Raw genomic sequence first — 17,077 nt, 5'->3', positions numbered from 1 at the left:
TATTGTGAATAATGTTGCCGTAAACATATGAGTGCAGATGTCCTTTTGATACAATGATCTCTTTTCCTTTGGGTAGATACCTGGCAGTGAGATTCCTGGGTCCAACCATAGTCCTGTTTTTAGTTCTTTGAGAGAGCTCCATACTCAACAAAAATGTTTTTGTAAGCCACTACATTTTATGATTTGTTACACAGTGATAGATAACTAACACACAGTCCTTGGGCAATTTCTTTGAATCATTCCTCGATTGTTTCATGTCTCTCCCTTCTGTTTCCCATCTGTTCCAGCCCTTGTCTTTCTGCTGAGCTTGTTTGGAGCTGTGATTCAGAAAACCAAAGGTGAGTGCTCAGAGCCAGAAGAGAGAAGGTGTGGACCAAGGGCTGGACCTGGGGCCGCCCACGTTCTCCAGTGGGCTAGAGAAAAGTGCCTGTTCTGAGAGTGAGATTTGGGAAGGCTTGCTCCTGTGTTTTATTATTGGTTTGCTTAATTGATCATTATATTAAACATGAATAGCCTTTCATTTATCTTTTTTTTCATTTGTAATTTGTCTGTTTTTGCTAACCACAATGGGTACAACGTGGAGCTAGAACAGTAAATAAAACACACAAAGTCTCATGAAGTGGACATCCTAGTTGAGAGACAAAGCAGTGGTAATCTTTATCATTCTGATCATAAACAGTCAACATATAATGAACAAGATCATTTCTGTTTAATGTTACTCCCCCGGACTCTCTCACTAGATTCTGATTCATCAGGTCTAGGGTGGTTCCTAAGAATATATTTTTTTTCTTTTCTTTTTCTGAGACAGAGTCTCACTCTACCACCCAGGCTGGAGTGCATGGCACCCTCTCAGCTCACTGCAAACTCCACCTCCCGGGTTCAGGCAATCCTCGTGCCTCAGCCTCCTGAGCAGCTTGGACTAGAGGCACATGCCATACTGGGCTAATTTTGCATTTTTTGTAGAGATGGGGTTTCACCATAACACCCAGGCTGGTCTCCAACTCCTGGCCTCACACCATCTGCCTACCTCAGCCTGCCAAATTGCTGGGATTACAGGCATGAGTCACCATGCCCACCCTGGAATGAGTATTTAGTGGGTACAGAGTTTCAGTTTTACAAGATGAAAACAGTTATGGAGATGGTTCCACAAGATATGAATGTATTGAATTCCACTGAACTGTGCACTTAGTAATGGCTAAGATGGTAAATTTCATGTTATGCTCCCATTACCATAATCTAAAAAAAAAAAGAAGACATTCATGAGCAAGGTTGATTTTACTGACCCATTCACAGGGAGGATGGAGGGGTATTTGCATTACAGGGCATGCCACATTTCACTGCAAAAAATTTCCATCTGCTTCAAGTCTCGCTTTATAGCCACCAGCTGCCACACTTCCTCTCTGCTGAGCCTCCCCAGACAACCCCAACTCCCCTTCTCAGAGTTCTGGAGGCCATAAACAGCCTGCCTGAGGTTGCCATGTTGGAAGGAAGCCCAAACTAGCCCACGCCCTGAGACTACATGAAGGGACCACTTGTGCCCACCCTTCTCCAGTATGACCTCATCTTAGCTTGATTACATCTGTGGAGACCCTGCTTCCAAATAAAGTCACATCCTGAGGTTCTGGGTGCACATGAGTTTTAGGAGGGCGCTATTTAAACCAGTATACTCAGTATGGTGAGGTATTACGTCCCGGAAAAGGTCAAGAGTAGACTTTCAGAACTAAGCATAACCTGGGCAGGAAAGGAAGGAAAAAAAATGAGTAGCAGAGGGTATCATCTCCCCCTGTCCTCCCAGGAGAATTGTGCACACTTAGTGGGTGACTATTTTGCTCCACTGAGTACAATACCACCTCTTCTATATACAAATGGCCAACAGGCCAGACATGGTGGCTCACACCTGTAATCCCAGCACTTTGGGAAGCTGAGGCAGGTGGATCTCTTGAAGTCAGGATTTCAAGACTAGCCTGGACAACATGGTGAAACCCCGCCTCTACCAAAAGACACAAAAATTATCCAGGTGTGGTGGTGCACACCTGTAACCCCAGCTACTAGGGAGGCTGAGACAGGAGAATCACTTGAACCCGGGAGGTGGAGGCTGCAGTGAGCCAAGATCACACCTCTGCACTCCACCCTGGGCAACACAGCAAGACTCTGTCTTTAAAAAATGGCCAAGAAACATGAAAAATATGCTTAACATCACTAATTATAAGAGATATGCAAATCAAAACCAAAATGCAATACCACCTTACTCCTGCAAGAATGGCCATAATCAAAAACATCAAAAAATAATAGATGTTGGCTTGGATGTGGTGAAAAGGGAGCACTTGACCTTGTTGGTGGGAATTAAAACTAGTACAACCACTATAGAAGACAGTATGGAGATTCCTCAAAGAACTAAAAGTAGATTACCATTTGATCCCCAATCCCACTTCTGGGTATCTACCCAGAGGAAAACAAGCCATTATACAAAAAAGATACTTGCACAAGCATGTTTATAGCAGCACAATTCACAATTGCAAAGACATGGAACCAGCTCAAATGCCCATCAATAAACAAGTAAATAAAGAAAATGCACCGTGTGTGTGTGTATATATATCTTGTCCATGGTACGTGTGTGTGTATATGTATATATCATGGAATACTACTCAGTCATTAAAAGGAACAAAATAATGACATTGACAGCAACCTGGATGGGACTGGGGACTATTATTCTAAGTGAAGTAACTCAGGAATGGAAAACCAAACATCATATGTTCTCATTCATAAGTGAGAGCTAAGCTATGAGGACGCAAAGGCATAAGAATGACACAATAGACTTTGGGGACTCGGGGGAAAGGGTGGGAGGTGGTGAGGGAAAAAAGACTACCCATTGGGTACAGTGTACACTGCTCAGGTGATGGGCGCACCAAAAGCTCAGAAATCACCACTAAACAACTTATTTATGTAAACAAGAAATAAGAGAAAAAAACGAAAAAAAATACCACCTCTTCTGCCCAGACTTCCTGCTTAACTATTAAGTTAAAAAATGGGAGCAGCTGGGCGACAGCTTTTAAAAGACAGGAGGAGAGGAGCAGGAATAGATGGATAAACCAGAGGCTGAGCCTTGGGGGCTTAGAGTCAGGTCCTAATCCATTTGGGGATGGAATGGGGCATATCAGTGGGATTACAGGCACCTGCCACCACACCCGGCTAATTTTTGTATTTTTTAGTAGAGACAGGATTTCACCATGTTGGCCAGGCTGGTCTCGAACTCCAGATCCCAAGTGATCCTCCCACCTCAGCTTCCCAAAGTGCTGGGATTACAGGCATGAACCACTTCACCCAGCCCTCTTTTGTGTATATTCTGTGGTGGTTTTGAGAATAACACGCTTATATTGCATCAGAAATGTCTGCACTAAAATTAATTTGTTTAATGCCAACCCCAGTCCTTGATCATGCACAGGAATTCCACTTTTTCCTGTAAGTATGGTTCGGTAGCTCTAATTTTTTAATGTGCTGAGATCTCACAAGACGAAAAGACACAGGCTTCCTCAGCCTTCAGAGGACCTTGCCCAGAGGCAAGGCCTAATTATTATTTATTTTCATTATTATTATTTTTAAACAGAGTCTCCCTCTGTCACCCAGGCTGGAGTGCAATGATGTAATCTGGGCTCACTAAAACCACTACCTCCCGGGCTCAAGTGATTCACCTGCCTCAGCCTCCTGAGTAGCTGGGATTACAGGCATGCACCACCACACACTGCTAATTTTTGTATTTTTAGTAAAGACGAGGTTTCAGCACGTTAGCCAGGCTAGTCTTGAACTCCTGACCTCAGGTGATACGGAGGGGTGGCCTAATTATAACAGGAGAGCTTGTGGCCCCAGTGCATTTAACCTGTCTGTCTTCTCCCTGCAGCTTCCTGTCCCCAGTGCCCTGAAAATGCTTCCTGTGTCAATAATACTTACTGCACCTGCAACCGGGGATATATTTCTGGATCTGGACAGAAACTATTCACATTCCCCTTGGAGATATGTAAAGGTAAAGAAGTATTTTTTTTTTTTAAGAGACAGGTTCTCACTCTGTTGCCCAGGCTGGACTGCAGTGGCATGATCAAACCTCACCATGGGCTGGGCATGGTGGCTCAGGCCTGTAATCCCAGCACTTGGGGAGGCCAAGGCAGACGGATCACTTGAGGTCAGGAGTTTAAGACCAGCCTGGCCAACATGGCAAAATCCTGTCTCTACTAAAAGTACAAAAATTAGCTGGGCATGGTAGTGGGCACCTGTAATCTCAGCTATCCTAGAGGCTGAGGCATAAGAATCACTTGAACTTCGGGGGCAGAGGTTGCAGTGAGCCAAGATTGCACCACTGCACTCCAACCTGGGTGACAGATCGAGACTCTGATCCAAAAAATAAATAAAAATACTCACTGCAGCCTCCAACCCCTGGGTTCAAGCCTTTCAAGTAACTGTGACTACAGGCATACTACCACACCCCGCTAATTTTTTTTTTTTTTTTTTTTTGTAGAGAAGCAATCCTCCTGCCTCAGCCTCCCAAAGTGCTGGGATTATAGACGTGAACCCTGCACCTGGCCAGTGGTAATTCACAAGTCGTCCAGAGGCATGAGCGAAAGGGAGGCAAAATGGGGGCTGTTTTGGAAATTTGGTGGTTCATTTAAGATAGTTTCTTGTTTCGGTCGGGCACGGTGACTGACACCTATAACCCCAGCAATTTGGGAGGCTGAGGTGGGCAGATAACCTGAGGTCAGGAGTTCGAGACCAGCCTGGCCAACATAGTAAAAACCCATCTCTACTAAAAATACAAAAATTAGCCAGGCATGGAGGCGTGTGCCTGTAATCCCAGCTACACGGGAGGCTGAGATAAGAGAATCACTTGAACTCAGGAGGCGGAAGTTGCAGTGAGCTGAGATTGCTCTCCTGCACTCCAGCCTGGGCAACAGAGCGGAACTCCCTCTCAAAAAAAAAAAAAAAAAAAAGATAGTTTCTTGTATCATTTCACGACATCCCTCCCAGTGTTTCCTGGGATCCCCTCCCAAATAAAGTGCTTATACTTATATCCTTGTCTCAATGCCTGCTTCTTGGAGAATCCTGCCATAGTCAATGAAGAAAGCAAAAAACCAAGGTAAGCATGACCTAAACTGATTTGTCTTGGAAAGCCGGGACAGACCTTGGGGGAAAGAGCACAACTCCTGACACATAGTAGATGCTCAATAAATCTTTGCTGAATGAATGACGTGATTCCTTCTTTGTGTTCCAGATATTAATGAATGTCAACCACCCTTTAGTGTATACTGTGGGGTAAATGCTGCGTGTCAGAATGTCGAAGGAAGTTTCTACTGTCACTGTGTCCCAGGATATAAACTCCATTCTGGGGAGACACAGTTCAAGAGTTCCAGTGAGAACACCTGTCAGGGTAAGAACATTTCTATCCTCCTGCCTACCTTTTTTTTTTTTTTTTTTTTTTTTTTTTGACGCAGAGTCTCACTCTATTGCCCAGGGTGGAGTGCAGTGGCATGATCTCAGCTCACTGCAACCTCCGCCTCCTGGGTTCAAGCGATTCTCCTGCCTCAGCCTCCCAAGTAGCTGATATTACAGGCATGCGCCACCATGCCTGGCTAATTTTCTTGATCCACCTGCCTTGGCCTCCCAAAGTGCTAGGATTTCTTACAGGCAAGAGTCCTTCCTCATTTTTTATTGAATCTAACATCGGAAAAGATGTTCTTGTTGTGGGGCCAGGATACTTTTTTATTTTCTGCAGGGAACTAGAAGAAAACAAAGGAAAGGAGGAAGTTCAACTCGAGGGAAATAATGGGGTGAGAAAGGGAACTGTAGTTTGGAGATGGAGGAAGTGATAAGGTGATGATTGAGACCACATTCTTTGAACTGCAAGGAAGTGAAACTCACTCAGGCTAACAGGCAGAAAAGATGGGTTTATGAAAAGGATGTGTGGCCATGCCCTGCAAGGACAGGAACGCAGCTGGGCTTCTGGAATTATCCTTGGATCTGCTCCTTCCTTCTCTTTCACTGCAGGCTGGCTTTCTCTGCTTCCTAGACCCTAGGACAGAAAATATGACCACCAGCTGGGAGGGATGACTCACTCCTGTAATCCCAGCACTTTGTGAGGCTAAGGCAGGCAGATCACTTGAGATCATGAGTTCAAGACCAGCCTGGCCAACATGGCGAAACCCCATTTCTACTAAAAATAGAAAAATTAGCCAGATGTGGTGGTGGGTGCCTGTAATCCCAGCTACTAGGGAGGCTGAGGCACAAGCATCTCTTGATTCCAGGAAGTGTAGGTTGCAGTGAGACGAGATTGTGCCACTACACCCCAGCCTGAGTAACTGAGTGAAACTCTGTCTCAAAACAAAACAAAAAAAAAAAGGAAAGATGCCCACCAATCACTCCAGATCTTACCATTTTTTTTGGCCCAACCAACCAAAGAGAGATCAGTTGACTCTCTCAAAGACCCCATTGGAAATTCTTTGGGAATGAACAAATTGAGCCAGTTTGAGCCCCATGTGCACCCTTGGCTCTGTGTCCAGGGAGAGGTGCTATGTCGTATAAACATGATCACTCCCATGGAAAACACTGATGGGAAAAGTCTGTATGAGAAAAGAGATGAGAGTTGACAGATCACCCACGAGATATTGGCTACTGTTGGGATAATAAGAGAAAGACTTTTATTTTTCAGAGACGGGGTCTCACTCTGTCACCCAGGCTGCAGTGCAGTGGCACCATCATAGCTCACTGCAGCCTTGAACCCCTAGGCTCAAATAATCCTCCAACGTCAGCCCCTTGAGTAGCTGAGATTATAGGTGTGAATCACCATACCTAGCTAATTTCTTCTTTTTTTGAAGAGATGAGGGGGGGGTCTCACTATTGTTATAAGTAAGATGTTGATGCTGCAGAAGAAATTACCCTCGAAAATAAGTCCTCTCAGCAAGGCAGTTTACTTCTACAGAAAGGTACAGCGTACAGATGGAACAATGGTGGCCACACGCTAGGACAAGGCGGGAAGGGGTAGTTATGCCTGAAGGGGGTCGTCCCTACTCCTGTGTCATCCCCTGTTGGCTAGGGTTAGACTGCACAAGCTAGACTGATCCTGATTGGCTTTTTTAAAAAGAGCAGGGGTCCGAGCTGGAGTGGGAGGGTGGGTGCTTTGGCGAGAAGGACAGTTACAGGCAGCTCAGAGCAGGTAGCCAGGGGTGAGCAAGTGACTGGGATGAGTCAGGATGGTGGGGGAAGGGGGAATAGATGTAAACTACTAATTAGAAGTGGTGGAGAAGGTTGTTTACTGGAATTACAAGGAAGTTAAACTTTAAAATAAAGAATTAAAGAGTAAGAGAACTGAACATACTGACATACCGATTCTTTGAAGAGACACTTGGGATTCACTATAACACTATGTTGTCCAGGCTGGTCTCAAACTCCTGGGCTCAAGCGATCCTCCTGCCTTGACCTCCCAAAGTGCTGGGATTACAGGCATGAACCAAGCCAATATGACATTAGAATGTAGTGTAGCCAACAATACATTCCAATGTCATATTACAGACCTTCAATAAATGCTGAATGCATTAACGTAAGAATGAAAAAAAAAAAAAACAAGAAAACTCCTGCTCCCACTAGTGAGGCCATGGGAAACTCCAGATACCTCTTTAACGTCAAGAGTATCTTTTTCTCCCTGTGGTAGGAGCTCCTGAAGGATTCAAGCCCGTGTTCCTATACCTCCCTAGATTCAAAGCTGTAATCCACACCAGAGTCTACAGACTGCATGAGCTCTAAACATAGACTGGGGTTCATGTGGGAAAAGTGAAAGAAAAGGGGAAGAAAGAGTTGCTGGGTCATAAATTCACCGTTTTCATGTTCCTCGTTGTTAGCTCATTCAATTAATAGTTGTAGAATGAATGAATAAATTAATGAGACAACTCAAAGTGAATCATTCTTTTTATTTATATATTATTATTGTTTTTTTTTTTCTTTGGAGACAGCACCTCGCCCTGTTACCCAGTGCAGTAGTGTGATCTCAGCCCACTGCAACCTCTGCCTCCTGGGCTCAAGTGATCCTCCCTCCCCAGCCTTTTGAGTAGCTGGGACTACATGTGTGCACCACCATGCCCAGCTAATTTTTGTATTTTTATTTTGGAGAGACAGGGTTTCACTATGTTGCCCAGGCTGGTCTCTATCTCCTGAGCTCAAGCAATCCTCCTGCCTTGGACTCCCAAATTTCTGGGATTATAGGCTAAGCCACAGTGCCCAACCATAAATCTGTCTTTTACTAAGCAATGGGCGCCTCTGTTGACAATGTACAAGCAGACTGTGATTCTACCTGGGTTCTAATGTTAATCTCTTAAAATTGCCTTATTTTACCAAAAAAGGAAGATGCCTTTGGTTGTTTTCCTAATGTTAAGAGCTGTGCACCATCCTTTTATAAAGATTGAGCCTATTTGGGGTTTGTTACTACCGTGGCTGGTAGGGCTAAGCAACTCCCACCCCCACCCAAGGGTAAAGTGTGCAGTTGGGTTCAAAAGGGCAGTTTTCTACAGTGAATATGGTTTTCTATAGCAAACATATTCTACTGCTGATGTGGGAGGCAAGTAAAAGAGAAAGAAAAAGAAAGAAAGAAATATATTCTAAACTCAGGGTTGTAAGTCAAAATCCTTCAACTCAAGATAAAATGTTCAGTATTAAAACAAAGCTGTTTGTGCTTTTAAGCAAGCAAACTGAAAACTGAGATCTAGAATAAGTACAGATTTAATCTCAGCCTGATGATAATAGATATGTACACATTTGCTACCCTTTCCTTGTCCTTTTTTTTTTTTTTTTTTCCAGAAACAGGATCTTGCTGTGTTGCCCAGGCTGGAGTGCAATGGCATGATCATGACTCCTGAAAGAGGCTAATAGACTAAGCAAATAGACTCAGCTGAAAAGCAAGGCATAGAATAAGTACAGATTTAACCTCAGCCTAATGATAGATACGTAAACATTTGCTAGCCTTTCCTTGTTTCTCCCCCCACCCCCAGAGATGGAGTCTCGCTCTGTCTCCCAGGCTGAAGCGCAGTGGCGCGATTTTGTCTCACTGCAACCACTGCCTCCCGGGTTCAAGGATTCTCCTGCCTCAGCCTCCCGAGTAGCTGGGATTACAGGCACCCGCCACCACCACATCTGGCTGATTTTTGTAATTTTAGTAGAGATGGGGTTTTGCTATGTTGGCCAGACTGGCCTGGAACACCTTGGGCTCATGTGATCCTCCTGCCTCAGCCTCTCAAGCAGCTGGGACTACAGGTGCACCCTTCGTCAAATTTCTAAAATAGAGATGTTCTTTCTCACTAAGCATAGGAACCAACACAAAAGTCTTTACGAACAGCTGATGGCCAGCCATGGATGCTTCTGTTTCAGTTATCATTCCCAGCCAGGCTGACTTTTAAAACAGAAGACTTCTAATTTTCTGTTTTCTCAGCCATTTCAGTTGTAACTTCCAGCCAAGATGGAATAAAAGAATTTGAAGACCAGGTGAGGTGGCTCATGCCTATAATCCTAGCACTTTGGGAGGCCAAGGTGGGAGCATTGCCTGAGGTCAGGAGTTCGAGACCAGCCTGGGCAACATGGCGAAACCCCATCTCTACAAAAAATACAAAACAAAACAAAATGAATTAGCTAGGTGTGGTGGTACAGGCCTGTAGTCCCAGCTACAGCTACTTTTAGGGGGCTGAGGTGGGAGGATTGCTTGAGCCCAGGAGGTCAAGGTTGCAGTGAGCCAAGATTGTGCCACTGCACTCCAGCCTGGGCAACAGAGTGAGGCCCTGTCTCAAAAAAAAAAAAAAAGCCAGGCTAGATGGCTCAGGCCTGTAATCCCAGCCCTTTGGGAGGCCAAGGTGGGCGGATCATGAGGTCGAGTTTGAGACCAGCCTGGCCAACATGTTGAAACGCCATCTCTACTAAAAATACACATGTACATGTATGTTCATTGTGGCACTGTTTACAATAGCAAAGACCTGGAACCAACTCAAATGCCCTTCAACAATAGACTGGACAAAGAAAATGTGGCACATCTACACCATGGAATACTATGCAGCCATAAAAAACAACAAGTTCCTGTCCTTTGTAGGGACATGGATGAATCTGGAAACCATCATTCTCAGCAAACTGACACAAGAACAGAAAACCAAACATGCATGTTCTCAATCATAGGCGGGTATTGAACAATGAGAACACGTGGGCATAGGGAGGAGAACATCACACACTGGAGTAGGTTGGGGGTGGGGCTGGGGGGGGACATCAGGGGACGGGGAGGCTGGGGAGGGAAAACACTGGGAGAAATGCCTGATGTAGGCAGTGGGGGGATGGAGACTGCAAACCACCATGGCATGTGTGTACCTATGCAACAACCCTGCGGATGTGCACATGAACCCCAGAGCTTAAAGTACAATAAAAAAAAAATACAAAAATGAGCCGGGCCTGGTGGCACATGCCTGTAATCCCAACTACTTGGAGGCTGAGGCAGGAGAATTGCTTGAGCCCAGGAGGTGGAGGTCACAGTGAGCCAAGATCAAACCATTGCACTCCAGCCTGGGCAACAAAATGGGACCCTGTCTCAGAAAAAAAAAAAAAAATTTTTAATAAAAATAATTAAAAATTTTTAAATTTTAAATAAACAAAAACTATGAGTTCAGACTTTCACCTTTCTAGGTGCAAAGTTGCCCATCCCGTTACCTACCCCACCTGCCCACCCCTCTACCTGGACACTCTCAGTTCCAAAGTAACTCCCTCATGATGTCTTTTGCAGACACCACCTCCTCAGAGACAACCCAAGGCGGGAAAGAGGTGAGTGGAGGCTGATCCCTGGACCCTAACCAAGTAACAAACATCAGGTAACAAATATTCACAAAGCCCAAAGTGAGCAAATGGGGATGGATTTAGGGCAAGACCTATATGTTATATATAAATATATAAAATATTATTACCATATAATATCATATGCTACATAACCGTACATGTTTACACATTGTTTACATATTATATACAATTATATACTATATATAACTGTGGTATATATACATATATCTATATATCTCTATAGTTAGATAGCCAGATAGAGAGCTAGATATAGCCATTAGGTATACTACTATATGTGTATCATTATATAGCTGACTCTAGATATATCACTATACATACAGGTGAACCACACAGATTTGAACCGCAGGGATCCACTTACACAAAGACATTTTTCAATCAAATGTGAATCAAAAATACAGTATTGCTGGCCAGGCGTGGTGGCTCAAGCCTGTAATCTCAGCACTTTGGGAGGCCAAGGCAGGCAGATTACTTGAGGTCAAAGTTCGAGACCAACCTGTCCAACCTGGTGAAACCCCATCTCTACTAAAAATACAAAAATGTGCCAGGTATGGTGGCGCATGCCCGTAATCCCAGCTACCCAGGAGGCTGAGGTAGGAGAATCTCTTATATCCAGGAGGGTGGAGGTTGCAATGAGCAGAGATGGTGCCACTGCACTCCAGCCTGGACGACAGAGCAAGACTCTGTCTCAGAAAAAAATAATAATAAATACAAAATTGGCAGCATGCAAAACCCACAAAGAGGAAGGACTGACTTTTCATGAGCGAGTTCCAAAGGACCCACTGTGGCACTTGAGCGTGCATGGATAGATTTAAGCTTATAGGGATGGTCCTGGAAGCAATACCATGCGTATACCAAGAGAGGACTGTATCTATATCTGTTTATAGATATCAGTATAGATAGACACACACCCTGTGCATGTAGGTACATACATATGAGAGTGTGTGTGTGTGTGTTGCCCTCTAAAGACAGGAATCTATCCCAGCCCGAGAAAGACAGGCTAAGAGAGAGTGTGTTAAGGTCTGCTGAACAGCTACACAAAGGAGACCCAGGTGTTCAATGGTAATCATCATCGTGTCTGGTCAATTGACAACATTTATATAAATATGTAATCACATCACATAATCAATTCCTAGACTGTAAGCTTCTTGAGAAAAGGAAGAAAACCAACCCCAAATTAGGAGTTCAAGGAATGGTCACTGAAGTCATGAACAAATAAAGAATCACGTAATCCGGCCAGGCACGGTGGCTCACGTCTGTAATCCCAGCGCTTTGGGAGGCCGAGGCGGGTGGATCGCCTGAGGTCAGGATTTTGAGACTAGCCTGGCCAACATGATGAAACCCCGATGTCTACCAAAAATACATAAATTAGCCAGTCATGGGGGCTGCGTGCCTGTAATCTCAGCCACTCAGGAGGCTGAAGATCAAGCCTTGTTTTGCACTTGTTGCCCAGGCTGGAGTGCAATGGCGCAATCTCGCTGCAACCTCCGCCTCCCAGGTTCAAGCGATTCTCCTGTCTCAGCCTCCTGAGCACCTTAATTACAGGCATGCACCACCACACCTGGCTGATTTTGTGTTTTTAGTAGAGATGGGGTTTCACCATGTTGGACAGGCTGGTCTTGAACTCCTGGCCTTTGGTCATCCACCCCTACTCAGCCTCCCAAAGTGCTAGGATTACAGGCATGAGCCACTGCGCCCAGCCCTCTCTTCTCTTTCTTTTGCCTATTAAACCTCCGCTCTTAAACTCACTCCTCATGTGTGTCCATGTCCTTAATCTTCTTGGCACAAGATGACAAACTCTGGGTATTTACCCCAGACAATGACGCCGCTTCCATAGCGGCAACCACGCCCTTGTTGTGACAGTGACAACCAAAACGTCTCCAGCCATTGCCGCATGTGCCCAGTGGAGGGAGTAGCAGAATCGGCCCCGGTTGAGAACAACTGTCCAATTGCTAATAAACTTATCACTACCTTGTTGGCAAAAAAAATAATAATAACTAACCCAGCCGGGCACAGTGGCTCACTCCTATACGCCCATCACTTTGGAAGACCAAGGCAGGAGGATCGCTTGAGCCCGGGAGTTCTAGACCAGCCTGGGCAACATAGCAAGACTCTGTCTACACAAAAAATTTAAAGAATTAGCCAAGCATGGCGGCATGCACCTGTAGCCCCAGCTACTCAGGAGGCTGAGGCATGAGAATAGCTTGAACCCAGGAGCTGGAGGCTGCAGTGAGCCGAGATCCCACCACTGCATTCCAGCCTGGGCAACAGAGCAAGACTCTGTCCCAAAAATAATAATAATAATGACTCACTCTTACATAGTTTTGCCAGGCACAGACACTGTCCTAAAAGCATAGCATGTGTTAACTCTAATCTTCCAGAAAACCCTATGAGTTCCTTTTCCTGTCCTGGGACACAGTGATTGAACGACTTGCCCAAGGTCACACAGTTGGGACGTAGCGGAGTGCCAGGATTTGAACGTGGTTCCTCCAGCTCCGGAACCTGCTTTCTCACACTTTCTACTGCTCTTTTGGATATGGGGACTTAACAGTTTACATTTTTTAAAAATGAAAATTCTTTATGTCTTCAAAGCTGCAAAAAATTATGGACGATTTAGAGTCACTTCTCACAAATCAGTCTCTATTGAGAACAGGAGAGAGACAAGAAATCTCATCCAGAGCTACCTCTATTCTTCAGGATGTGGAATCGAGTGTTCTAGAAACTGCCTTGAAAACACCAGAACAAAAAGTCCAGAGAGTCCAGAACAGTACTGTGGGTAAGACAATGATGACTAGTGGGGGACTGGTTAGCAGCCGGGGTCTGGGTTAGGCAATTAGAAAAAAATAATCGAATACACCACATGAGTCTATTTATATAAATTACACAAATTTGTATAAATACTAGAAGACACAGGCTTATCTGTAGTGAGCGGAAGGGGCAGGAGGGAGGGATGGCAGAGGCATGAGAAAACCTGGGGAAGCTACTGAGGTGATGGAAATCTCGCCTGCCTTGACTGTGGTGTTGGTTTCAGAGGTGTATACACCCAGTAAAACTCACCCAATTGTACACTTTAATATGTGTGGTTTGTTAGACATCAATTATACCTCAATACATTTGCCTATTCAGAAGATTGCCAATGGTTTCCAATCCCAGGTCCGGAATTTTCACTTAAATGTGGTTTGAGCCAGGCATGATGGCTCATGCCTGTAATCCCAGCACTTTGGGAGGCTGAAGTGGGAGGATTACTTGAGCCCAGGAGCTCAAGAACAGCCTGGGCAACATAGAGAGACCCCGTCGCTAAAAAAAAAAAAAATTTTTTTTTAATTTGCCAGGTGCAGTGGTTCGTACCTGCAGTCTTAGCTACTTGGGAGACTCAGGGAGAGGATGGCTTGAGCCCAGGAGTTTGAGGATGCAGTGAACTATGATCTGCCATTGCCACTCCAACCCGGATGACAGAACAAGACCCTGTCTCAAAAAAATTTTAAAAATAAAAACAGGTTTCGGGCTGAGCATGGTGACTCCCACCACTAACACCTATAATCTCAGCACTTTGGGAGGCCGAGGTGGGCAGATCACGAGGTCAAGAGATCCAGACCATCCTGGCCAACATGGTGAAACCCCATCTCTACTAAAAATACAAAAAAAAAAAAAAAATAGCTGGGCATGGTGGCGTGTGCCTGTAGTCCTAGCTACCCGGGAGGCTGAGGCAGGAGAATTGCTTGAACCCGGGAGGCAGAGGTTGCAGTGAGCCTGGATCACACCACTGCACTCCAGCCTGGCACCTGGCGACAGAGTGAGACTTTGTCTCAAAAAAAAAAAAAAAAAAAAAAAATTAAGCGTCATGGTGCACAACTGTAATCCCTGCTCCAACTCCTGACCTCAAGCAATTAATCAGCCTCAGCTCCACAAAGTGCTGGAATTACAGGCATTAGCCACTGTGCCTAGTCATAAAATAGTCGTTCTTGAAGTGCTATTATGTTGCTTTATTCTTTTTTTTTTAGCCTTTTAATATGCACAAAAGGAGTTAGGAGAATAAAACTCCGGATTCACCTAAAAGAAGGCCAACATTCAAATACAAGAAAAACAGTTCCAACTCACAGCCAGTCTTGGGCTGTCTGCTTTTAAGATACATATTTTCATGAGCTTAACTTTTTTTAGCTTTACTGAGGTATAATTAACAAGAAAATTGTATATATTTAAGGTGTACAGTACGATGACTTGATATACATATATAGTGTGGAATGACCACCACAAGTTACCTAACACATCCATCACTCACCTGGTTACCTTTTTTCTCATGAGTTTTTCTTGATTGCAATTCATTTGTAACTTTATTTCTATTTGAAGCCTGGTTCCCCACGATAGGAATATGTCATCACTTATTTATTTATCTATTTTTGAGACAGAGTCTCGCTCTGTCACCCAGGCTGGAGTGCAGTGGCTTGATCTCAGCTCACAACCTCCGCCTCCCGGTTCAAACTATTCTCTTGCCTCAGCCTCCCAAGTAGATGAGATTACAGGTGCACACCACCATGCCCAGCTAATTTTTGTGTTTTTGGTAGAGTTGGGGTTTCACCATGTTGGCCAGGCTGGTCTTGAACTCCTGGCCTCAAGCAATCCACCCACCGTGGCCTCCCAAAGTGCTGGGATTACAAGCCACTGCGCCCAGCCTACATCCTCACTTATTTAATCAACTGCTTCTTGTTGAACATCTAGATAATCCCCCATTTTCTACCATTACCATCTAAGCTGCTGTGAACTTTCCTGTAGCTAAATCTGCCTTCTGTCCAAGATCATTTTCTAAGAATAAACTCCTAGAATTAGAACGGTTGCTTCAAAGGTGGTATGCTAGGGGCTGTTGGTTAAGAACCTGGGTTCAGGAGTTAGAGTCTTACCTAACCTCTTCAATTCAGTTTCCTCATCTACAGAATGGTCCTGGCTGGGCACAGTGGCTCACACCTATAATCCCAACACTTTGGGAGGCCGAGGCGGGCAGATCATGAGGTCAGGAGTTTGAGATGAGCGTTGTCAACATGGTGAAATCCCGTCTGAACTAAAAATACAAAAGTTAGCTGGGTATGGTGTCAGGCGCCTGTAATCCCAGCTACTTGGGAGGCTGAGGCAGGAGAATTGCTTGAACCCAGGAGGCGGAGGTTGCAGTGAGCGGAGATCATGCCATTGCACATCACCCTAGGCAACAGAAGGAGACTCCGTATCACAAAAAAAAGAATGGTCCCTCATAAGGTTACAGGTATAAGACATGAGCTCTTAGCTCAGTGCCCGACACATCCTAGACATTCAGTATGTGTGAGCCCTTTCTGTTGCCATGAAAAAAATATTTTTTTGAGACAGAGTTTCTGGAGTGCAGTGGCACGATCTTGGCTCACTGCAACCTCCACCTCCGGGGTTCAAGCGATTCTCCTGCCTCAGCCTCCCAGGTAGCTGGGATTACAGGCATGCGCTACCACACCCAGCTAATTTTGTATTTTTAGTAGAAACAGGGTTCCTCCATGTTGGCCAGGCTGATCTTCAACTGCTGACCTCAGGTGATCCACCCACCTCGGCCTCCCAAAGTGCTGGGATTACAGGTGCGAGCCACTGCGCCCCGCAACATTTTTGTTTACAGGCAGCATCTCATTGGGTTGCCCAGGCTTGAATTCCTGCTCTCAAGCAATCCTTGTGCCTCAGCCTCTTGAGTAGCTGGGACTACAGGCATGCACCACCAGGTCCTGTTCTGATGCACATGTTTTAAGCTTCTTACGATATCGCTAAGCTGCCCCATTGCGTTTCTTGCCAGCTGTTGAAACTCGAGTGATTACAGACAATTGCTCTGAAGAAAGACAGGCATTCAACTTGAATGTCCGAATGAACTCCATGGACATCCATTGCCGTGACGTCATCCAGGGAGACACACAAGGTATGGGTGAGGGCTGCGTTGAGAATCCGTCACACAGTGCTGTGTCCTTGTGTGAGTCGTGGGGAAATAGCCCACCGGGGTCCTCCCCTAATGGGCGTGTTACCCTCAAACTGTGATATTGGACTCTCCCAAAAAAAAAAAAAAAAAAAAACAGCATTTTACCCAAGCAGAGGCTTTCTATTATTCAATATGGGAGGGACTTCTTTGCAATTTGGGAGGGCAGGGGAGCGCTGTGCTGCTTGTGTTCCAGTTTGGGTTCACCCAGAAGCAAACCCTGAGTGAGGAGTTTCTTTGGGAGGCGATCCCCAG

The 17,077-nt window shown here is 45.1% G+C and overlaps 1 protein-coding gene across 3 annotated transcripts in view; it reads left to right on the top strand.

The window, feature by feature from the left end:
* The window catches only part of ADGRE3 (adhesion G protein-coupled receptor E3), a 52,247-nt gene that overhangs the window by 9,345 nt on the left and 25,825 nt on the right, over positions 1-17,077 (top strand). For 2 of the 3 annotated variants that reach the window (XM_032265708.1, XM_032265706.1), the window contains exons 2-7: positions 288-338; positions 3,896-4,018; positions 5,258-5,413; positions 10,784-10,821; positions 13,444-13,627; positions 16,649-16,768. In XM_032265708.1, the coding sequence (XP_032121599.1) occupies positions 288-338; positions 3,896-4,018; positions 5,258-5,413; positions 10,784-10,821; positions 13,444-13,627; positions 16,649-16,768 (672 nt within the window). The remainder of the gene's footprint in view (positions 1-287; positions 339-3,895; positions 4,019-5,257; positions 5,414-10,783; positions 10,822-13,443; positions 13,628-16,648; positions 16,769-17,077) is intronic. The other variant, XM_032265707.1, reaches the window with a different exon arrangement.

This window comes from Sapajus apella, unplaced genomic scaffold, assembly GCF_009761245.1.
Source record: "Sapajus apella isolate SASKATOON/1434 unplaced genomic scaffold, GSC_monkey_1.0 scaffold152, whole genome shotgun sequence".
Classification (NCBI taxonomy): Eukaryota; Metazoa; Chordata; class Mammalia; order Primates; family Cebidae; genus Sapajus; species Sapajus apella.
This window is presented reverse-complemented; position numbering and strand designations above follow the sequence as displayed.